This window comes from Staurois parvus, unplaced genomic scaffold, assembly GCF_062004578.1.
Source record: "Staurois parvus isolate SC_StPar_1 unplaced genomic scaffold, SC_StPar_1.0 ptg001467l, whole genome shotgun sequence".
Classification (NCBI taxonomy): domain Eukaryota; kingdom Metazoa; phylum Chordata; class Amphibia; order Anura; family Ranidae; genus Staurois; species Staurois parvus.
In genome coordinates, this window is record NW_028319263.1 from 122,549 (window position 1) to 145,503 (window position 22,955).

General features: G+C 43.0%; 1 protein-coding gene across 1 annotated transcript in view; it reads right to left on the reverse strand.

Annotated features, from left to right (window-relative positions):
• Positions 1-22,955, reverse strand: part of HERPUD2 (HERPUD family member 2) — a 45,259-nt gene that overhangs the window by 8,828 nt on the left and 13,476 nt on the right. The window contains exons 3-8 of the mRNA XM_089662401.1: positions 19,708-19,785; positions 16,089-16,202; positions 12,043-12,200; positions 10,104-10,226; positions 4,068-4,355; positions 2,199-2,310 (exon numbers count right to left, since the gene is read on the reverse strand). Coding sequence (XP_089518527.1) covers positions 2,199-2,310; positions 4,068-4,355; positions 10,104-10,226; positions 12,043-12,200; positions 16,089-16,202; positions 19,708-19,785 — 873 coding nt within the window. The remainder of the gene's footprint in view (positions 1-2,198; positions 2,311-4,067; positions 4,356-10,103; positions 10,227-12,042; positions 12,201-16,088; positions 16,203-19,707; positions 19,786-22,955) is intronic.

A 22,955-nucleotide genomic window follows, 5' to 3' on the forward strand; every position in this document is an offset into this window, starting at 1 on the left:
TTGTGCATGTCTGGATATAACAGCTGCTATAACCCAAGTCTTGACCATGTTTTTGCTGCTATAACCCAAGTCTCGACCATGTTTTTGCTGCTATAACCCAAGTCTCCACCATGTTTTTGCTGCTATAACCCAAGTCTCGACCATGTTTTTGCTGCTATAACCCAAGTCTCCACCATGTTTTTGCTGCTATAACCCAAGTCTCCACCATGTTTTTGCTGCTATAACCCAAGTCTCCACCATGTTTTTGCTGCTATAACCCAAGTCTCGACCATGTTTTTGCTGCTATAACCCAAGTCTCGACCATGTTTTTGCTGCTATAACCCAAGTCTCCACCATGTTTTTGCTGCTATAACCCAAGTCTCGACCATGTTTTTGCTGCTATAACCCAAGTCTCCACCATGTTTTTGCTGCTGTAACCCAAGTCTCCACCATGTTTTTGCTGCTATAACCCAAGTCTCCACCATGTTTTTGCTGCTATAACCCAAGTCTCGACCATGTTTTTGCTGCTATAACCCAAGTCTCGACCATGTTTTTGCTGCTATAACCCAAGTCTCGACCATGTTTTTGCTGCTATAACCCAAGTCTCGACCATGTTTTTGCTGCCGTTTACTTGTAGATGACAACAGGAGTGCAGCAAAGCGCGTACTTTTGACAAAAAAGTCAGGCAGGAAGGCATCATCCAAGAGGCGAGATGCAGTTACCTCATCTTTATGAGACTAAGTCTGGGCAGGAGGAGAAAACCACCATGTTTAAATTGCTCACGCCAAGAAATATTACAGACAAAATGCCAGAGATTACCACAATAAAGTGAATAACACTCAAATCTTCTGCCAGTAAAACGGAATAATATGCGCCAAGCTGCATATTATGTTAGGAAAAGTCAGGAATTGGTGTAAAACTTGTCCTACCGTATCTATGACACTATGAGAGTTTCAGGTTGCCCGTCACAGTGGTCATACCCATAAAGGGGTGTTTAAGATCTGGGAACCATGGAAATGGACCATGACCCTGAACCTATATAGCACCCTGCAGCTAACTATATGAGTTGCTTTATGTGTCAATGTAAACACCTAACACCAGCGCCCGAAGCAAACATTCCAGGCTGCCCCCACACAGTTTGGGTACAGTCCCCAATGTACAAACCAATGGTAACCATCACAGAAACTGTCAAATAGTCCAGGAAAGAAGCTTCAAACAAAAAACTGAATGGTTAAAAAAATTCTCCAGTGAACAGGTCTATCATCACCCTAGCAAAAAATGGATTCGGACACAGCGGGCAGTTATACTTTGCGTGTGGCTGTGGCACATTCGTTGCTTGTGTCCAGTCACCTGAAGGTAGCTGTGTATAATTCATGGTCTAATAATAATGTGTATCCTGTATGGAACCATTAAGATAAAACCTTTGGCTTTACATACACTTCAATATTAAGGTTCCACTTAGTTGTTTAGAATTAGGGTAACTGTAGTTACTAGGGTTTGGTTCTATGAAAGTTGCTGTTAATTGGCTTAGAACCCATTCACTCTTGTAACTGCAGTTAGCTATGGGAGACTCGGCTGGGTCCGGTCAAGCTGCTATTACCTGCAGGTGATCCGATCTGGTCGCTGACTTCACTAGTGGAAATTGGGCCTTAAACTACTTCGCAGTATAGGGCAGCAGCACCATATAGATATCTGTAACTAAAATTCACGTGTACAAATGTAGGCAAAACTTTAATACTTCAGTGTAGAATACCAAGAAATTATAAGGAGGACTCATTGGCTTTCAAACAAAATTCCAAAGTAAACTTTGGGTGGACTAAACTAGAAGTTAATAAGAATATAACTTCTTAAACAGGAGGATGAATGAAAAATAAAAATCTCTGCATCAACAGAAATGATGCATATGCAGAGATCTCTCCCACTGAGGTATTGCATTCTGACACCAGGGACTCCCTACCCCCCCCCCCCCCCCCCCCACCGGAATACACAGATTAGCGCTGCAGCCATTGGTGGCAAGGTCAGATCGAATGCTGATTTTCCAGCATGACCCTCAACAAAAGCCAGTCGTTAGACCAGCTTCTGTTGAACAGACAGCGGTACAAATGTACCAAAAGTTGTCCGGTTGCTACTGAATGGTACATGTATACCCAGCTCTAGGAGTCATTGGGATCAGTAGAAACATGGGGCACATTATACATACAATTACCACAACGACTCACCATTTCCAAGAGCTCATTGTTGTTCACTCTGTCTTGATTCACATCCGCTGCATTGTCTCTTGCTTGTGGCGGACCTTCTTCTTGTCTAAAAGGAAACCATCCAGCTTGGTGCCTGCATATCAAAATCATTCAAAGGTCGCATTAGAATACAATCCCCACAACAACAACTGTAAACTGCAAAGGAAATACCCGAAACACAACATAAAGTGGTTCTAAAGTCTAAAAGTCTTTTTGTTTGACAATAATGCATTCTCTGTCCTTATTTTATCTTTCCTACCTACCTGTCTTTAAACACTTACCTGGCTCCTGTCAGGACTCCAGAACTGTCTCAGCTGCAACAGCGTTTTCCTTACTTCCTGTGACCTGTGACCTCTAATAAAGGTCCTACTCATGAATTCATCCATAGCGGCTGAGAACTGCTCTCTGGATAAACAGGAGGAGGGAGGTGTGCCAGAAGGAACTAGCGAAGCCTCTGAGGAGGGCAGCAACTCAAATTGGGGATAGGAATTTAGCAGTGGATGGCACACGGCTCTGGATTTATGTAGCACCCTGCGGCCAACTCATCGCTTTGCACTCCATGCCTAGGCACGTGCCAAATGCAGGATCCAGGACCCAAGAGAGGAGGCTGGTGCATTTGTAACATGTGACACCCAGAATAGGAGTATAAAATGTCATATGTTACAAAAGGTGAACTCATCCTTTACCTCTTGAAGGCCAAGATTTTACTGGCACTTTGTTTACATATAGCAATCAGTATTTTTTGCTAGAAAATTCTTAGAACCCACAAACATTATGTATATTTTTTAAAGCAGAGGCCCTAGAGAATAAATTGGTGGGTGTTGCAATGTTTTATGTCACACAGTATTTGCGCAGAGGTTTTTTAAACACAATTGTTGGGGAAAAAAATACACTTTTTTTTAATTTTAAAGTAAATAGATACCAAACATATCACGCTTTAAAATTGCGCACGACCGTGCAATGGCAACAAACAATGTAAATTTTACTATTCATAGGCGACAATTTAAAAGAATTTACAGATTACCACTTTAGATTTACACAGGAGGTCTGGTGCTAGAATTACTGTCCATGATCTGATGTTTGCGTTGATACTTCACATGTAGGATGATCGCTGTTTGCATGCGTGCAGCACCAGAGTGTGTGTTCACCTTTGCGTGAAAGCAGGGGGGACAGGGGCGCTTTACATTTTTTTTTCACTGTCACTTAAATTTTTTTCTTTTTGATCACTTTTATTGCTGCCACAAGGAATATAAACATCCCTTGTGACAGCAATAGGCAGTGACAGGTACTCTTTACAGAAAGATCTGGGGTCAATAAGACTCCAAATGCCTCTTCTGCCCTTAAAAGCATTTGATCACATCAAGATCGGTGTGATCAAATGCTTTCCATTTTTAAAAATGTTGTTGTTTACATCAGGGGAAGCTGGAAGTGATGTATGCTCATCGTTTCTGGTTTCCTATATCATAGAGGTAGACAGATTGGTTTCGGTCTTCGTCCGCCTCTATGATCAACTGCCAAAAATGCCGGCTGGTTGATATGGTGTCCCCATGGGATGGGGCAGCCCGCAAAAGCCACAGAAGGCAGTGTGGGGGGGTGTTGGTGGGGTGTTAATGCCCCCTCCTGCTAATTGTAAACGCAATCCAGCATCTAGTTAGCCGCTCAGATTACTTTTACAAGAAACCCGACAGTCAGCTCCTAAAAAATAGTAAACCCCTCTGCTTGCCTGGAACTGCATGTCCCGAGCGTCAGGCAGGTTCACTCTTCCCATTTGGTATAGCAGTTAAAGCAGAAGCATGATCACACAGCAAACAAAACACACACACACACACACACACATACACACACACTTACATGTAAACAAGTATCATAGCTCCCATGACCATAACAAATCGACTGAATGATGAATAGAAGTAAACTATGCTAAGAAGAATAGCTGCTCGGGACACAGTGTAAATCCAGTCTAGCCAATCACGGTTAATGTCTTCTTCGTTCATAACAGCGCCGCCTTGAACATTCATTTGGACATTTTGGTTCACTTCTGGAGCAATGTTTGGAGCTGCTCTTGGAGGGTTTGTAGGAGGTTGATCTGAATTGATGGTGGGAGTTGCAGTAGGTCCTTGGTTGGAAGCCACAGCTTGACTATGAAATGAAAAATAAGTGAACACTAATTATAATCTTTAATGCCAATCATACATCAGCCTTTACAATGTTAGAACATCATAGATCTGTGCTGATTTCTAAAGTTCAAGGAGCAATGGTATGCAGTGACCCATAGAACCAGCTCTGAGCAGTCTAAATACACTAGAATGTGAAAAGGGGAGTTCTGTGTTACTGCACTCTGAATACATTGCTACATGTACTGTGATGAAGTAATCCTCAGAGTGCAAACAAAACATGGAATAAAAGATGGAAGGTAAATTAATAAAAAAAAAATTAAAAAAAAAAAAAAGGAAAAAAAAAACAAACTTACATTTTCAGGAATACAATTGATACAAACTTTACTTCTATTCTAAAACACAGCTAAAAATACTGAATGACAAGAAACTCCACACAAGACACAATGGGGAGAACTAATAAAATGTGTCTGAGACAAGTTCTATCTTAGTTGGTGTTATTACTCATAGCAATCAGCTTCTATTTTTCCCACACAACTTCAAAAAAATTTAAATTTAAATGCTGGCTGACTGCTACAGTAAAAACATAGTGGAGACAAAGCTTGCCCCATACATTTTAAATTAAAGTGATAGTAAAGGTAGAATTAATAAAAAAAATAAGAAACATGTTATACTTACCTGGTTTTGCACAGAACAGACCCGATCTTCCTCTTCTCGGGTCCCGTGCTGGCGCTCCTGGCTCCTCCTCTTGAGTGTCCCCATAGCAAGCAACTTGCTCTGGGGGCACTCATGCATGCTCGCTCCCAAGCCCCACTCTGAGTGTCCATAAGACACATGGAATCAGCTCCGCCTCCCGCTCCCTCCTCACTGGCTGTGATTGACAGCCGCAGGAGCCAATGGCTCCCACGGCTGTTCTCTAAGTCAATGAGGTGGCGGAGACCCGGGAGAGCAGTTGCTCTTGTGCACATCTGTGGACTGGGATTGAGCTTGGGTAAGTATTAGGGGGAACTGCAGGGGAAGCTGCATACTGAAGGTTTTTTTACCTTCATGCATAGAATACATGAAGGTAAAAAAAAAACCATTCAGCCTTCAGAACCACTTTAATACTCACAAATGAGGCGGATTTACTTTGAATGGTTGAGAATTTTCACGCAACTCCTTTCATAAATCAGCCTAATTTCATCAACTAAGAAAGTTCCCTCATTAATTCTGGCAGCTTAAAAATGACCCGGCGTTCACCGAATCTTTATTTCACCTGACTTACACTTATGATATACAATGCATATTAAACACGTTAAAATAGGATGTGATCCGAAGCATAACCATCACTCATGAATGGCTATGTTCACCTTTAAAATAATAATAATAATAATAATAATAATAATAATAAATGCACATCTTTTTGCAGTTAAAAAAAAATGTACATTTATTATTTTTTTTTATTAGGAGTCTGTAAAGCATTGCACCCGCGATCAGCAAATCACAGAATGCATTACTCCTACGGCAGTCCGTTTAAGCCGTTTCCTCGTACCTCATATGGGCAGGCAGTTACACGATGACAGCAACCATCAATGAACTACCTGAAGCACTCAACACGCTCTGGTAGTTCATTGAAAACTACAAGCAGTCAGCCGCAAAGGCTGACAGTAGATGCACTTTTCCCATTCACATAAATGTTTACATTGTGACAGCGAGTTTGGGGAGAAGATCTCTGGCTTGCTGTCACTTGAGGCGGCGGATCGGGGGGGGTGCTGCAGCAGTGGAAACATGTCACATGTTCCACCCAAAAAAAAAAATAATGTACAATGGGGAAATGGGTTTTCCTGTATTTTATCACCCAATAAAAATCCTGTTTACAGCACTCAGTACTTCACACTAAACTACACACGTGAATAACTCAGCCCATAAACTAATCAAAATTAAGCCGCTTCCGCACGAGAATGGCTGAAATTCGATCAGTGTGCGCTCCCACTTATTTCTTACAGGTACTTATATAGCACCATCAGTTTACGCAGCACTTTACATATACAGTGGGGCAAAAAAGTATTTATTCCCCACCAATGGTGCAATTTCTCTCACTTACAAAGATGAGAGAGGCCTGTAATTGGCATCATAGGTAGACCTCAACTATGAGAGACAAAATGAGAAAACAAATCCAGACAATCACATTGGCTGATCTGGAAAGAATTTATTTGCAAATTATGGTGGAAAATATGTATTTGGTCACCTATAAACAAGCAAGATTTCTGGCTCTCACAGACCTGTACCTTCTTCTTTAAGAGGCTCCTCCTCCTGCACTCATTACCTGTATCAATGGCACCTGTTTGAACTTGTTATCAGTATAAAAGACACCTGTCCACAACCTCAAACAGTCACACTCCAAACTCCACTATGGTGAAGACCAAAGAGCTGTCGAAGGACACCAGAAACAAAATTGTAGACCTGCACCAGGCTGGGAAGACTGAATCTGCAATGGGCAAGCAGCTTGGTGTGAACAAATCAACTTTGGACGCAAGATCTCACCCCGTGGGGTCAAAATGATCACACAAACGGTGAGCAAATATCCCAGGACCACACGGGGGGACCTAGTGAATGACCTGCAGAGAGCTGGGACCAACGTAACAAAGGCTACCATCAGTAACACACTACGCCGCCAGGGACTCAGATCCTGCAGTGCCAGATGTGTCCCCCTGCTTAAGCCAGTACATGTCCGGGGCCCGTCTGAAGTTTGCTAGAGAGCATTTGGATGATCCAGAAGAGGATTGGGAGAATGTCATATGGTCAGGTGAAACCAAAATAGAACTGTTTGGTAGAAACACAACTCGTCGTGTTTGGAGGAGAAAGAATGCTGAGTTGCATCCAAAGAACACCATACCTACTGTGAAGCATGGGGGTGGCAACATCATGCTTTGGGGCTGTTTCTCCACAAAGGGACCAGGACGACTGATCCATGTACAGGACAGAATGAATGGGGCCATGTATCGTGAGATTTTGAGTGCAAACCTCCTTCCATCAGCAAGGACATTGAAGATGAAACGTGGCTGGGTCTTCCAACATGACAATGATCCCAAACATACCACACGGGCAACGAAGGAGTGGCTTCGTAAGAAGCATTTCAAGGTCCTGGAGTGGCCTAGCCAGTCTCCAGATCTCAACCCCATAGAAAACCTTTGGAGGGAGTTGGAAGTCCGTGTTGCCCAGCGACAGCCCCAAAACATCACTGCTCTAGAGGAGATCTGCATGGAGGAGGAGATCTGCATGGAGGATGGGCCAACATACCAGCAACAGTGTGTGCCAACCTTGTGAGGACTTCCAGGAAACGTCTGACCTCTGTCATTGCCAACAAAGGATATATAACAAAGTATTGACATGAACTTTTCATGTTCACCAAATACTTATTTTCCACCATAATTTGCAAATAAATTCTTTCCAGATCAGCCAATGTGATTGTCTGGATTTGTTTTCTCATTTTGTCTCTCATAGTTGAGGTCTCCCTATGATGCCAATTACAGGCCTCTCTCATCTTTGTAAGTGGGAGAACTTGCACAATTGGTGGGGACTAAATACTTTTTTGCCCCACTGTATATATCGTACTTTCACATCAGTCCCTAACCCTCACTTGACAGAAGTCAATCATTTGAGCAACCTCTGTGGAAGGGACACATTGGAAAATGTTCCTCAATCAGCAGCTGCACCCAATCAGCTACGGCAGTTGATCAGCATATTCTGACAAAGGCAGGGGGATTCCTCCATCTTGTTGAAGTGGATGCTGGAATGGATTTAGGTCCTGGCTGAATGAAAACCAACTGTGTATGACCAGCTTTAGTCGTAGTAGCAACTTATCAGCATTTTTACTCTAGATTTTCTGCAATGACACTATCAAAATATTCCAGAATAGAGAAAATACACCCTGCAGCTGACTACACACATTGCACTAAGTGTGAGTGGAGCGTCCACGCAGGATCCAGCATTACAGGCTGTCCTCACAGCTTGGGCTCCAGGGCAAGACTCCCAAGGGGTTACTGAGGTGGTGTTAATTTGGATGCACTGGTTCCATCTGTGGCATTAGAAAAGCCTCTCTCAACCAGGGTGCCCAGCCACCCTGAGGTGCCTTGAGGTTTCTTTAGAGGTGCCTCGGCAAAATGTCTAAAAGTTGCACAAAGCTTGTATACAGCCAGCGGGTGGAAGAAGCCTGACTTTTAGTTACACAAAGCCACAGGTTATCATTGTGCGCCATTACGACCCTCTAGCCACCGGCCAATGACATCATCAGTTGATAACGAGGGTGTCAGTTGCCTGCACAGAATCCTTGTTTTGACTCTCCCCTGCCCCCCTCCATCAATGCTGGGGTCACATTAACTCAGTGATGGAGAAACACAGAGAAACACTGGAATACTAGTCAGGACCAGTGTACAAAAGTGTATTTGATAGGGAAGAATAAATCACCTCCAATGTTGGGCGTCCTACATGTGTGGATGTTGCTGCATTACATAAAACTATTAGAATCGTTTTTTACATTTTAGAATGGGGGGCCTCAAGACTGTCCCATAATTTTAAAGGGTGCCTTGGGACTGTCCATAATTTTAGAGGGTACCTGGACTCAAAATAGGTTGAGAAACACTGCATTAGAAGACTGTTAAATCTAAATTATGATTCAGCATTTATATTGATGGCAAGCTTGCAAAATATTTGGTTTTTATGATTAGTCATAATTAATATTAATATATGTAAGTGGTCTGTGACAAATGGTAGTATTTACTATTCTTCAATTATAGCTGAGACCAAAAGATATACAAGTTAAGCTGAAATAGTATATACCAGTTGAAAGTTGAGTAGACTATATTTAGGCATAAAAGTATTTGGTAGTTATGTCAAGGTTATTAGAAGTGACTTACTATTACATTACGTATTTTAATGGTATCTGTGTATATTTAGTATACGTTTCTAACATTGATACATTTACGTCATTAGCTTATAATATTATGTACATCAGCATACATATGTTCCTGTCCATCAAAGACATTATGTGAGTGTCGTCCCCTCCCTTCTATGCCATACAAGGTATTAAGATGACACACTCATGCTGCATGAAGGGGGCCTTGAGGGACAGAGACTCACACTTACACGCTACATAACTCTTACATACACACGTCTGAGATGCTGGAACAGGTGCTGCAAGACAAGAGATCATCATTAACGTCACTTCCGTCTTCTCTCTCGGACTTTGAGTTGGACAAGGACATGAGAATCGCACATGGCAAGGACAGCCATGACAGATAATGGTGACTTTTTCTTTGAACTTTCGCTTGTCAGTTTTACAGTAGTTTCATCTAGATGGAACTGTTCATAATACGCTTTACATTGTTTATTTGACATCATTGTGTGATAGAATAAAATCACACTTCATTTTTTATTACAATGGCTCTTTCATTCATAATCGCCTCAAGACACTAGAAGCAGTATTATATGTGTCTAAAAATACAACAAAGACCGTTTGGAGTTAATTGAAGAATTAAAAGATGAAATAAAGGAAAATTCCACACTATTTAAACTAAGAGTGATTTCTCAGAGAAGGAGAAGAGGTCCATCACCTTAGGACACTAGTAAAAAACGGAGAATGGAGAGGGGTAGGTTTATAGGGGAGGTGTTGTATCCTCAAAATCTTGCCAGTGTTCATTCACTGAAGATGCAAGCCTATAATCCGTGGTCTGTGAATGCTTTGCCTTTGTCCTGTACCGTACAACTAAGATAAAAAAAAACAAAAAAAACTTACTATTGCATGTAGTACTGTCGAGCATACATCTGCTGCCACCACATCATTTGCAAAGGGCTGAAGACTGAATATGCTGGAAATACTGCTGGAGCTCCCTGTCCAGGAATAGGATTCCCAACCTGTCTAAAAAAAAAAAAAAAAATATTAATGCTCAGTATAATACAACGAATGGTGAAGAAAATGTTGGCAGTTGTGCACCGACTCCTATTTAACATTACTTTAGATTTTATGTTCTTTCCCCCCCATAAAAGATTTCACTTTGTTTTTCAATGGAGTGGTACAGTTTATAGGTCACAATAAAGGTGGAAAAAGGTTCTGAAATTATTTATCTTTGTCTAATTATTTTACATCACAGACACCTGACATTGTAACGGGTGTGTAGACTTTTTATACCCACTGTACATTGTAAAAATGCGACGTATTTCAATAGGAGCAATGAACACCAGTTTGTTTATGCTGATGCACGCTGCCCTGCACTGAAAGAAAAAAAAAAGAAAAACATGCCCTTCTTTTTTAACCTCCTCGGCGGTATGATTATTTCAGATTTTTGGTGCTGAAAGTGGTACATTTTTTTGCATGGAAATATGTAGTTTTTTATTGTAGGCTGTAATTTAGGAATAACTCACTGAAATCTGTCCGAACAAGAGTCTAGTAAACATCCCGGGGAGGATAAAACTTGAAACACAAAATCATAAATTATAATTTAATAAAAATACTCATAAAACATAATAATATAATAATAAATTTAATTCAATAATATAAATCACACCAAAAACACTGAAATGTGAAATATAGCGCCAAGTTCGCACATCGCTGAGCAAAGTCGCAGAATCGTTTTCAGTGTCTGATGACGAATTTCCCCCACGAATCATTATCACTCAATTCTGCAAGTGGTTCTGATTTACTATCGCTGTTCTCTAGCCGGTCTAAAACCGCTTTTGACCTAAAGGGACGCTTTTTGGACGCCATGGACGTTTCTCAGTTTCCAGGCAGAAAGAACAGTAAAAATGCAGGCAGGGCGCCGGACAAAGCACTCGGGACAAAATGTATGTGAAATGGGTTGAAACAGCAATGTTTTACTATGTGATAATCATTTTTTTAAAAATGTCGTTTTTTAAAATTTTCAAATTTCCCGCCGGTTCCGGCGCCCGTACGTCCCGACATCACAGGGACCGGAACACGGAAGCCGGATGCCGGCATCGGCCGGAGGAGATGGCCGGGGATGCTGCAGGGGACACATCGTGGGAGCGAAGGACAAGGTAAGTGCTGCAGGGACTCCCTGAGCAACGCCGCATGGTAAGCCCGAGTGTAGCTCGGGGGGGTTACCGCTTCTGGTACTGAAACTTTACCCCGAGCTACACTCGGGAATACCGCTAAGGAGGTTAAGGACCATGAGAAAAAAAACACATGTAAGTGCACTGCAGCACACTTAAATGCAAGAGTCAAACCAATCCATTCAACTTTGCTTTAAAAAAAAAAAAAAAAAGTAATTTTTGTAACACAATGTATGTTAAAATGCAATGCAGTATGCCAACGCACATCAAAGCATATGCATTTACCTGAGCTTAACACATTTCAGTGTGAATGGACCTAAAGGATGACTATGAATATTTTTGTTGCTGGGAAGTATACAGTTCACTGGGGGGGTGTTCTAAAGCACGCTTGTGGTGCTAAGCGAGGAAGAAACACGTCTAACCAAGTCAACTATGCTACAGAAATCACAGGGTAGTGAGGTCAAACTCTGCTGTCTATTAGACTACACAATATGAATCCAATGGAGGTAAAGTTAATAAAACTTGTAATTTCAATGTCTACATGACTCAATATTTAATTCTATGACTTATTTGGTGACTTATGTTGAGATAAAAATAAATTAGACAACAAAAATAAAAGCTATTTGAGTGAAGGTATACAGTTGATTTCACAAATTCTAACTCACTGTTGTCTGTTGTATGAAAAGTAGTCATGCATGGTATTGGCAGATGAGTGGGAGGCATGGCGGTGTCTCAAGCTCTCCTCGTTTCTATGATTTGATGATGTGGACGGCATATCCTGACTTGCAGATACTGGGGAAGCGGATCCTGAGTGCTCTGAGCCCTAAAAAGAAAGAAAAAAAAAAGGGAAATGTGGGGTCAGATTTAACTTATATTCTGTAAGATTTTCAAAGGAAAAACTCGACACTCAAAACATATAAACCAGAGGAAAAGGCCCATAAACCTGAATGCAATAGCTGCTAGAAAAACATGGATTACTTGCAATGTTGTGCATTCATTTCATGTACATATATCCCATCAGGTGGTGTTTTTATATTGCCCAAAGACATTCTCACGGTCATCGTATTCTAGTTCTGAAAAAAGGTTTAGTATGCAACAAAGATATTGTATTAAATGGCATAAAAAGACTCATTTACCATTTAGGACAATAAATATTCCAATATCAACTTTTATTTTGAAACATGCACTTGAAAATGGCAGCTGGAATCTGCGTGATTGCTATGGGTAACCTTCTATTCTGCTTTTATGCAGTTTCACTGTTTTATATATAAACACAAACCCATTGGTTTCTCTAGAACTACATTTTAAGGCAGTTTCAGGTCATCTGTTCCTAGGCACAAATATCTAACATAGAATACACACATGGGGGAGATTTCCTAAAACTGGTGCAGCTGTTCATGGCACAAATCAGCTTCTAGGTTTTATTGGTAATAGTTAATTAAACAAGATGAAGTTAGAAGCTGATTGGTTACTATACACAACTGCACCAGATTCTGTGTGCAGCAGTTTTTATAAATCTTCCCCAATATGTAGCATGTAATAAATAATAAAATAGTGTTACCAAATACGTAACATGAAGACAGATCCAAAGACACGAGGTGACTGATCTGGTTAGATTGGTGGCACGTAAGCCTGAGGCCAGCTTAACACTGTGGCTGATACAGTAAGTAATGCCGGGAACAATGTCACTATGGCAAAGTATGCCAAGTGCTTTAGTCCACAGACCTGCTCCCTGGACGGATCATTGCAGTACAGAGAAGGTCTGCCCATCAAGAGGGATACCATCCACCAGGAGCACAGGGGAACCCATTCAAGGGAAAAGGATTACCTACACCGGTGCCACACCACCTTATATTAGGAGGACCACCCAACACCAGATGACATCTGGAATAATTTATACAAAGCGCATATTAATGCGCGTCCGGTGAGTGCGCATTTGTCAGGAATGGACTCACCATTAGTGGTGGGACTCATCTGCCGTGTGGGCTGCAGTACCAGGGCTGGCCAGCGGGTGCTCTCAGCAACCAGAAGCTCACTCCTGCAGTCAGCCATCACCTGAGGCTGATTGCAGGAGGTGTATTTAAGGAATGGCCAGACCTGCAGTCAGTGCCTTGGTGTATGTTTCCCATGAGCCCCTGTACCTGGTATCCTGTCTGCTTCCTGCCTGATCCTGACTCTGCTTTGATCCTGACTCTGAATGAACTCCGCCTGTCCTGACCGCGGCTATTCCTGACCACTCTTCCGCTCGCTCCTGGTACCGTTTGCCCGTTTGCTACCGACCCGACCTGCTCGACTACATTTGATTTGTATATATGGTTATCTGTTGGAGGATGGGTTGTTTGCACTGTGTTATGTTACCTTGCACTGCGTTTGTGTTGTTTAGTCTTAATAAATTGTCTTATTTACACTATACCTGAAGCCTGCATTTCCCTGTGTCAGTCCACACACCTCTGGTCATACCTGAAGCCTGCATATCCCTGTGTCAGTCCACACACCTCTGGTCATACCTGAAGCCTGCGTATCTCTGTGTCAGTCCACACACCTCTGGTCATACCTGAAGCCTGCATATCCCTGTGTCAGTCCACACACCTCTGGTCATACCTGAAGCCTGCGTATCCCTGTGTCAGTCCACACACCTCTGGTCATACCTGAAGCCTGCGTATCCCTGTGTCAGTCCACACACCTCTGGTCATACCTGAAGCCTGCGTATCCCTGTGTCAGTCCACACACCTCTGGTCATACCTGAAGCCTGCGTATCCCTGTGTCAGTCCACACACCTCTGGTCATACCTGAAGCCTGCATATCCCTGTGTCAGTCCACACACCTCTGGTCATACCTGAAGCCTGCGTATCCCTGTGTCAGTCCACACACCTCTGGTCATACCTGAAGCCTGCGTATCCCTGTGTCAGTCCACACACCTCTGGTCATACCTGAAGCCTGCATTTCCCTGTGTCAGTCCACACACCTCTGGTCATACCTGAAGCCTGCGTATCCCTGTGTCAGTCCACACACCTCTGGTCATACCTGAAGCCTGCGTATCCCTGTGTCAGTCCACACACCTCTGGTCATACCTGAAGCCTGCGTATCCCTGTGTCAGTCCACACACCTCTGGTCATACCTGAAGCCTGCGTATCCCTATGTCAGTCCGCACACCTCTGGTCATACCCGGAGCCCTGACAGCACTACCTTCACCACTATCACACGGATACCGGACCCCCTAATTATCAGAGCACAAGAGTCACTTTAGTCTGGAGTACATTACTATTTGAACTCTTTGCACCTTATTTATTCATAATTTATACGCTATATTTGCATTTACTCTTTTTAGCGCTGCACTCTGGTTTAGATTGTTTTAGGGTGATATTGGTTAGCTTTTTTTGTGCATAGCAGCTTACATCCATATCAAGGCGCTTATACTCAATTCTTTTTAACCCCATATGATGGCACTGACACTGCAGCGTTTATCCTCCTGAATGCCTTCCCCTAAGCGCCCCAGTTCTCCACCTAGGAGGCTGCTGAACCATGGACCAGTAAGGGGACTAATAAGGAATCTTCCCCTAAGCGCCCCTGTTCTCCACCTAGGAGACTGCTGAACCATGGACCAGTAAGGGGACTAACAAGGAATCTTCCCCTAAGCGCCCCTGTTCTCCACCTAGGAGACTGCTGAACCATGGACCAGTAAGGGGACTAACAAGGAATCTTCCCCTAAGTGCCCCTGTTCTCCACCTAGGAGACTGCTGAACCATGGACCAGTAAGGGGACTAACAAGGAATCTTCCCCTAAGCGCCCCGGTTCTCCACCTAGGAGACTGCTGAACCATGGACCAGTAAGGGGACTAACAAGGAATCTTCCCCTAAGCGCCCCTGTTCTCCACCTAGGAGACTGCTGAACCATGGACCAGTAAGGGGACTAACAAGGAATCTTCCCCTAAGTGCCCCTGTTCTCCACCTAGGAGACTGCTGAACCATGGACCAGTAAGGGGACTAACAAGGAATCTTCCCCTAAGCGCCCCGGTTCTCCACCTAGGAGACTGCTGAACCATGGACCAGTAAGGGGACTAACAAGGAATCTTCCCCTAAGCGCCCCTGTTCTCCACCTAGGAGACTGCTGAACCATGGACCAGTAAGGGGACTAACAAGGAATCTTCCCCTAAGCGCCCCTGTTCTCCACCTAGGAGACTGCTGAACCATGGACCAGTAAGGGGACTAACAAGGAATCTTCCCCTAAGCGCCCCTGTTCTCCACCTAGGAGACTGCTGAACCATGGACCAGTAAGGGGACTAACAAGGAATCTTCCCCTAAGCGCCCCGGTTCTCCACCTAGGAGACTGCTGAACCATGGACCAGTAAGGGGACTAACAAGGAATCTTCCCCTAAGTGCCCCTGTTCTCCACCTAGGAGACTGCTGAACCATGGACCAGTAAGGGGACTAACAAGGAATCTTCCCCTAAGCGCCCCGGTTCTCCACCTAGGAGACTGCTGAACCATGGACCAGTAAGGGGACTAACAAGGAATCTGGGTGCACTACAGCATATTTTAATCAACAACAATAAAATGTGACCTTTTGGAATTATGAAAAAGCAAGCTTTACTCTAATTGCAGCAGCAGAATTTTTGCAAGTTATTAAATATACGGTACTTCGGGTTAGTGAACACGCATGTTAGATAAACGAAGGGGATGTACACGGATATACGCTCACAGCTCCATACTTACTGATTTACTGCTGGTGCTTGCAGCTCTAGCGTTTTCTCTGCTGGTGCTTGGTTTAGGGGAGTTAGGAGGCGTCCTGGAGGCACATACTAAATGAACCATGTGATATTCATCTTGCTGCAAGACAAAGCACAAAAGAACAGTTTGTATAAGATGCACAAACAAGACGTATACTCTGCCATGCTGCATTCCAATGCCAAACGCTCCACAGTGGTTTACAACTTCAGCTTGATTTATTGACTCTGAATGAGATTTTATTATGAAGTGACTCTAAAGCCGGCCATACGCGGGTCCAACTCCGAAAGAATGTTCTTTCAAAAAACTTTTGTAAGAATTTTTATTTGAATTTTGCACCATTAGTGAGTCACAGAAACGGACGATTTTCATGCGACCATCGAATTTGAGTGACTGGGCATGTTGGAAATTTTTTGAAAACCAAACGACACCGTTCACCTGATCTGGATGTAAATACAATCAAATTAAAGCTGACAGTCTGCAGTTAAAGCTCATCTTGTTCGTTTCATTTCAAATCCATTGTGGTGTATAGAGCCAAAAATGTTAGAATTGTGTCCATGTCCCAATATTTATGGACCTGACTGTATACTGCCATTTGTAGATGCTCCAACTTTCACGTAAACCAATTAATATACACTTATTGGGATTTTTTGTAGACATGCAGCAGAATATATTTTGGCCTAAATTTCTGAATTTTTTTTTTTTTTTTTATTGGATATGTCTTATAGCAAGAAGTCAAAAATATATATATTTTTTTTCAAAATTGTCAGTCTTTTTGTTTATAACAAAATCAAATACCATCAAAAGAAAACTCTATTTGTGGGGAAAAACATTACATAAATTTAATTTATGTACAGCATTGCCTGACCGTGCAATTGTAATGCAGCGCTGTGACGCAAAAAATTTATTCGGCACAACCGCATCTTTTACCAAAAATTTGGCCAATGTATGGCTTTTCTTTTGCCCTAAAATTCACAGTGTTTTTATTACTGAAATTTTGAATTTCCTAGACCTTTACAGCAATATAGTGTGACATAAATTGTAACTACCACCATTTTATTTTCTAGGGCAGCCTTTCTCAACCTTTTCAACACAGAGGAACCCTTCAAATGACTTTTTGGTCTCGGGGAACCCCTGCTAAAGATTACCGTATCTACAGCTCAGGATACATTCGTGTGATGGTCGGTGGGAAGAATGTTCCTTACACTTGTGGTCATTGGGAAGAATTACCACCTTATAGATCGCTAAAAATATCAATGGTGTCAGCAGAAACCTGAGAGGCGGATATTGCTCAAGGAACCCCTAGCAACCTCTGGAAGAACCCTAGGGTTCCAGGGAACGCTGGTTGAGAAAACCTGCTCTAGGGTGTCTTTCAGAAAATATATGTTTTGGGGGTTTTGTGTAATCTTCAGGCCTAAAATGATTTTTTAACCTCTTCACGCCTGAGGGTAAAACAAATCTAAATGCCTAAGCACAATTTTGCAACATTGACATGTGTTAGTAAAACCGTACATATCGTCACAACTACTTTGTACATCCAGGTGAATTATACTGCGTTTTTTTCAGGACAAATTGGGCTTTCATTTGATGGTAAATGGTAATGGATATCTCCATTTTTTCTTTTATTATCAAAGGAGAACTGGCCCAAAATAGTAAAAAAAAAATATTTACCACCAATACCACCAAAGAACACCCCAAAATAAATTCTCCAGCTCTTGGCGACCGCAGCGATCCCATAAATGTGTGTTATTTGTACCCATAGTACAGCCCAGAAACAATAGTGCACATTTGGTTTTTGTTTTTTTTTACCTAAAAACACATTGACACTAACTGAAACCAATTTTTTTTTTTTTTTCTAAATCCTGACCTTTGACCCTGAGCTTTTGACCCTGACCTCGACCCAAAAACTTACCCTGGCACTGAACTAGATCAAACCTTGATCTAGGTATTTTTCTTTATTTTCTAATATTTATTTTTTTTATTAACTTTTTTTTTCCCCTCTATGCCAGGAGTTAGAGAAATACAATGTATAATATGATGTATATAATGATACAATGTATCTCTCTCCTCCATTCATAGAGAGAAAAAAAAACAAGGGGGCTGGGCTGTACAGTGACTGATCACTGTGATAGCCAATCAGAGACTATCACCGCGATTATGTGACTCGGAATTGGGAGTCGCAGCTCCCGATTGTTACAACGGGACCCGGTGCTCTCAGTGACACCGCCGTCGTTGTGCTGGGAGCTAGCCGTGTGGCGCGCTCCCAGCACAAAGACAGGTACGCAAATATGCGGCCCCACGGAAAAAAGCCCCGTTCTGTGAGGCCGCATATTTGTGTTACGTTGGCGTCAAGGGGTTAAACGTATGCAAAAAATGATCTGTCAACAAAAGGGTTAAGGCTTTAGAAACTATCAACTACTGCACAGGTGTCAAACACAAGTCCCGCAGGCCGAATCCGGCCCTCCAGCCCATTTCATGTGACCCTTGTACCTCTCCTGCAGGTACCCCCTTGTCTCCTCCCTCACCTTGTCTCAGCAGTCGGCAACAGAGAGGAGAACAGAACTCCTCTGCTAAATCCTGCACCTCTCAGAGCAGCTGCAGCACCCCCTCATCTCTGCCTCCCCTCGTCTCAGCATTCAGCTGACACTGTTAGCTGACTCCACTCCTCCTTTGGTCCTCCTCCATACCCTGCACTTTCTGCTTTCCAGCTCTGCCCCCAAAGGGGGTGCACGCTGATGTTAGGGAGGGTGTGGGATTTTGACATCTGATATAATGGGGGGGGGGTGCTCTGGACATCTAGTCTTACAGATAAAACCAGCCCTTTGAGTGCAATCGTAATGCTGATATGGCCCGCGATGAAATGGAGTGTGACACCCCTGATCTACTGTATCCCAACAATCACCCAACTGTAGGCAGTACAAGATGGAGCCCACAAGCAAACTAAACTAGAGCTTTTCCCCTAATCACCTCTACTTAAAGTGATTCTAAAGGTTGAAGGTTTACTCCCTTCATTAATTTTATGCATGAAGGTAAAAAACCTTCAGTATGAAGATCCCCCCACTGACCCTCTAATACTTACCCGAGCCCGATCGCGGTCCAGCGCTGTGCACGAGAGCAGCTGCTCTCCTGGGTCTCTGCCTCCTCACTGGCTCAGACACAGCAGCAGGAGCCATTAGCTCCCACTGCTGTCAATCACAGCCAGTGATAAAGGAGCGGGGGTGGGGCCGAGCCCAGTTCTGTATGTCCTAGTGACACACAGAGGAGCTCGGGAGAGAGCACGCATGAGTGCCCTCAGAGCAAGCCGCTTGCCCTGGGGGCACTCAGCAGGAGGGAGGACCCAGGAGCGCCGAGGACCCAAGAAGAGGAGGACTGGGCCTGCTGTTTGCAAAACCATTGCACAGAGCAGAGAAGTATAACATGTTATTTATTTATATATATTTTATATTTAATAGCACTTTAGGCATCCAACTTAAAATGAGAATTCAACGTTCCCAACCACTTTTGCCAACACAAGTATCCTGCAGTCTGCCATACACAAGGGGCCAATCCCAGGACAGTAATGAAACACTGAAATTGTACAATAATCTCACACATAGAATATACTTACTTTCCTGAGAACATCTTTCAACTGCAGGTGATCAAGGAGGAGTTTACCAGAATATACAAGTCGCTGATCCTTGGTTAACTAAGGAAAAAACAAAGTATCTTTAATGTAAAGGGTAACTATACAAAAGAAATGACTTTATAAGTACATTACTGGAAACAGGGCAATTCATAGTCATGACTACTTGGGTTATGCTGCCATTTTCAGGTAAGTGGTCAATGTGGCCTAAGAAGCCAGGAATGACCCACCCACACATAACCCTCCCACCTCAGCTAAGGCTCAATTTCTGTGATGTACTCCCAGAAAAGGATTTTTACAGGTAAACAAAAATCCTCATTTCTTAATGATACATTACAAGGCAGTTCACATTCAGGACTACTTGGGATGTCCCCAATCACTGAACATATATCTACCATCAAGGAAGGATAAGAAGTCATGCTGCTCAGGAAGAAGTGGGGACCTGACCTTGTCTTGGGCAGAACTTCATGTTCTGTCTATGGGCAACACAGTAACAAGGCCAACAAGCCCAAAACTCACAACTAAAATAGACGAGAACCCCACTACCACGCCTTTCAAAACGCACACCAAGAAATGCCGGGTTCTTGGAAATATTCCAAGAACTGTCAGATAGCAAGACCCCTGGTTCCCATACACTGAAACGAAGCATACTTTGCCCACATGGCTTGGCTCACCTCAGCTACTACGGGCTGCAAAGCCACTCCTACCAGAGAGGACGACACCTTAAAAGGGGCTTCTAACCTCTTATTCGTGGTGTCTGGAAAGACCAGGACCTTCTCCACTGGAACCTTCAGGGTCTTATTCAAGTAGGAAAGGGCCAGGTCAACAGCTAAGAACACCATTTTTGTAGAATTCTTCCTCCATGGAGTACGGTTATTAAACAATAGTGAAGCACACTGCCCACAAAGTAAATATATGAAAATACACAATAATTCACTCATGACAAGTAAATCCGGCCATATCCCTATTTGTCAGGAGTCAATTATTGCACATTGTGGTATATTATACTTTGATTTGTGTGGTGATTAGGAGAAGCAGATCCCAGATATCACCGGTTTGATTTTTTGTGTTCAATATCTGGCGTTACACTTTTTTCAGGAGGTGATAATCAGTAAGTTTGCAGTGGGGGATTTCTTATATATTTTGTCATCGAATACTGTTGTCGAAAATGTTTCAGATGTGGAAACCCTCCCTCCCAATCGGCACATAATACTTCCCCCAAGGGTGGGTGCGCTGGAAAGGACCTGGGATGTTGGTGGCAGCTCCCAACACCCAAACCAGTGATTTTAGGGGAAGAAGAATCAGGCAGTGGTAAGGTTCATGCACACATCAAAGAAAAAAAAAGAAAAAAAACTGGTCCCCTACCCAGGTCCATAACTGGATTTTTAAACAGTGAACATGGAAGGCGTCACAAAGTAAAAAATAGGACTATCCAGTCCAACTTGCCAGCCTGCCCCAGTCTAATAATGGCGATTGTCGGCAAGGAACATGGATAGGTATAACTTATCAAAAGAGGGGGATAAGAAAGCCGGTTCAAACTGCCAGCCAGTTAGCCAACTATCAAAAACCAAATTAACCCGTCTAAGAACATGCATTTAAAAACAGGGGTTTAGTTAGCACACATTTGCAAATACATACGTAAGCCACAGAGCCACATCACGGCACCCTGAGTATCTGTGGTCCTAACTCTACAAATCTTGAGAGTCCTCACAATGGAGGCACATGCATTTACATGGATAGAAAGAAGGGCAGGTGAACCTGAGGGAGCCCACCCCTCATTAAGGTCATGTGAGCGCCCCGGACACCCAGCATGCAGCACAACGGCAGCCAGGGTGTCCAATGCACCCACTGAACCTCCAAAATTAACCAGGAAGTCTAAGGTGGGCTACTGTGTCGGAGACAGCCCTGGACACCAATATTCCTCCTAGGAGGACCCGTGTACAGTGAATTCCAGATCTTCGACAGCTTCCTCCTCTTCCTTATCTTGAGGATGTTTTTCGGATGCCTCATCCTCCTGCAAAAGGAAAGGAGGGGAAGGAGAGAACTCATGCTTGTTTCCCAGGCATTCTAAACCAGTGAAGACCTCTGACAGCTCATCTCACAATCTAGAGATGCCTGCATAAAATTCCTACTTGAGACAGTGGAAATACAAGACGAGGACAGGGATATAGAGCTAATCGTACCCTTCAGGGTAGCCATTACATGGATGGTTTGTATAGGGGGTACTCCCTACCTGATTTGGAAGCCCACTCTGTTCAGAACAGGCTAGAAGTAGGGAACTAAGCCCATAAAAAGAGAGCATTTGCTAAAACTTGAGGTTTAGTTGAGTTAGGAAGGGTTATGAATGGGCACAAAACTTCTGCTTTTTTCTGGGCAGTGTTCATTCACCTGAAGGTGCCAGCATAAGCCAAGTAGTCATGAATATGAACTGTCTAGTATTCTGCAATGTACAATTAACAAAAATACATGGAACAACATTTTCCTTGACTTGCAGTTTGACGATACCAAATAGTTTTCCTTGGGGAACATCTGCAATTTGGGTATTAAAAGGTATTCAGCATGACATCATGTTTAACTTTTAAGGACCCTAACATGCATTTCACAATGTTTTCTATCAAGGATAAGTACCTAGGGTGTAACATGTTCCTGTACCTGCCCCCCTTCCCCTGTGACAGAGGGAAGGGGGGGTCCTCTCCCCGATCGCAGCCCACTGATAGCGGGTGCAATACTTTGCAGGCTGCAGTAGGTAAAAATTCTAAATGCACTCTTTTATTGCAAAAATATGTGAATTTATTATTTTTTCCTTAAAAGTGAAATTAGTCTTTAAAAAAAGTGCGCATAATAAGAATAACCCATCCAATCCTTAGGGTGTATTTATATCCCCGACAAAGCTGTGTTATAGAAGCCAACTGAAGTGTGCCATTCGCTGTCAGTAACTAGTGATCCAGGAGCCGTGAGAAAGCAGCAACTTGCAGGGAAATATTCGCAGGCTGAATGCGTTCTAATTGTTTTTCTACTGTTTGCAATTTATGACTAAATAAAGAAGAGTATAATGCTGGGAGCGCCCTGGAATTTAGTGCCTTAGATTGCTGTATGAAGTCTGTAGCAATCATTCCAGGTAGAATTTAGATTTTTCACAATAAAAAGTCTACCAAATGTTGCCAGTTAACATGTTTTGGTGATTATAACATTTCCCCCTTTATTAGGGATTAGGTTGATTGTGAAGAAGAAAG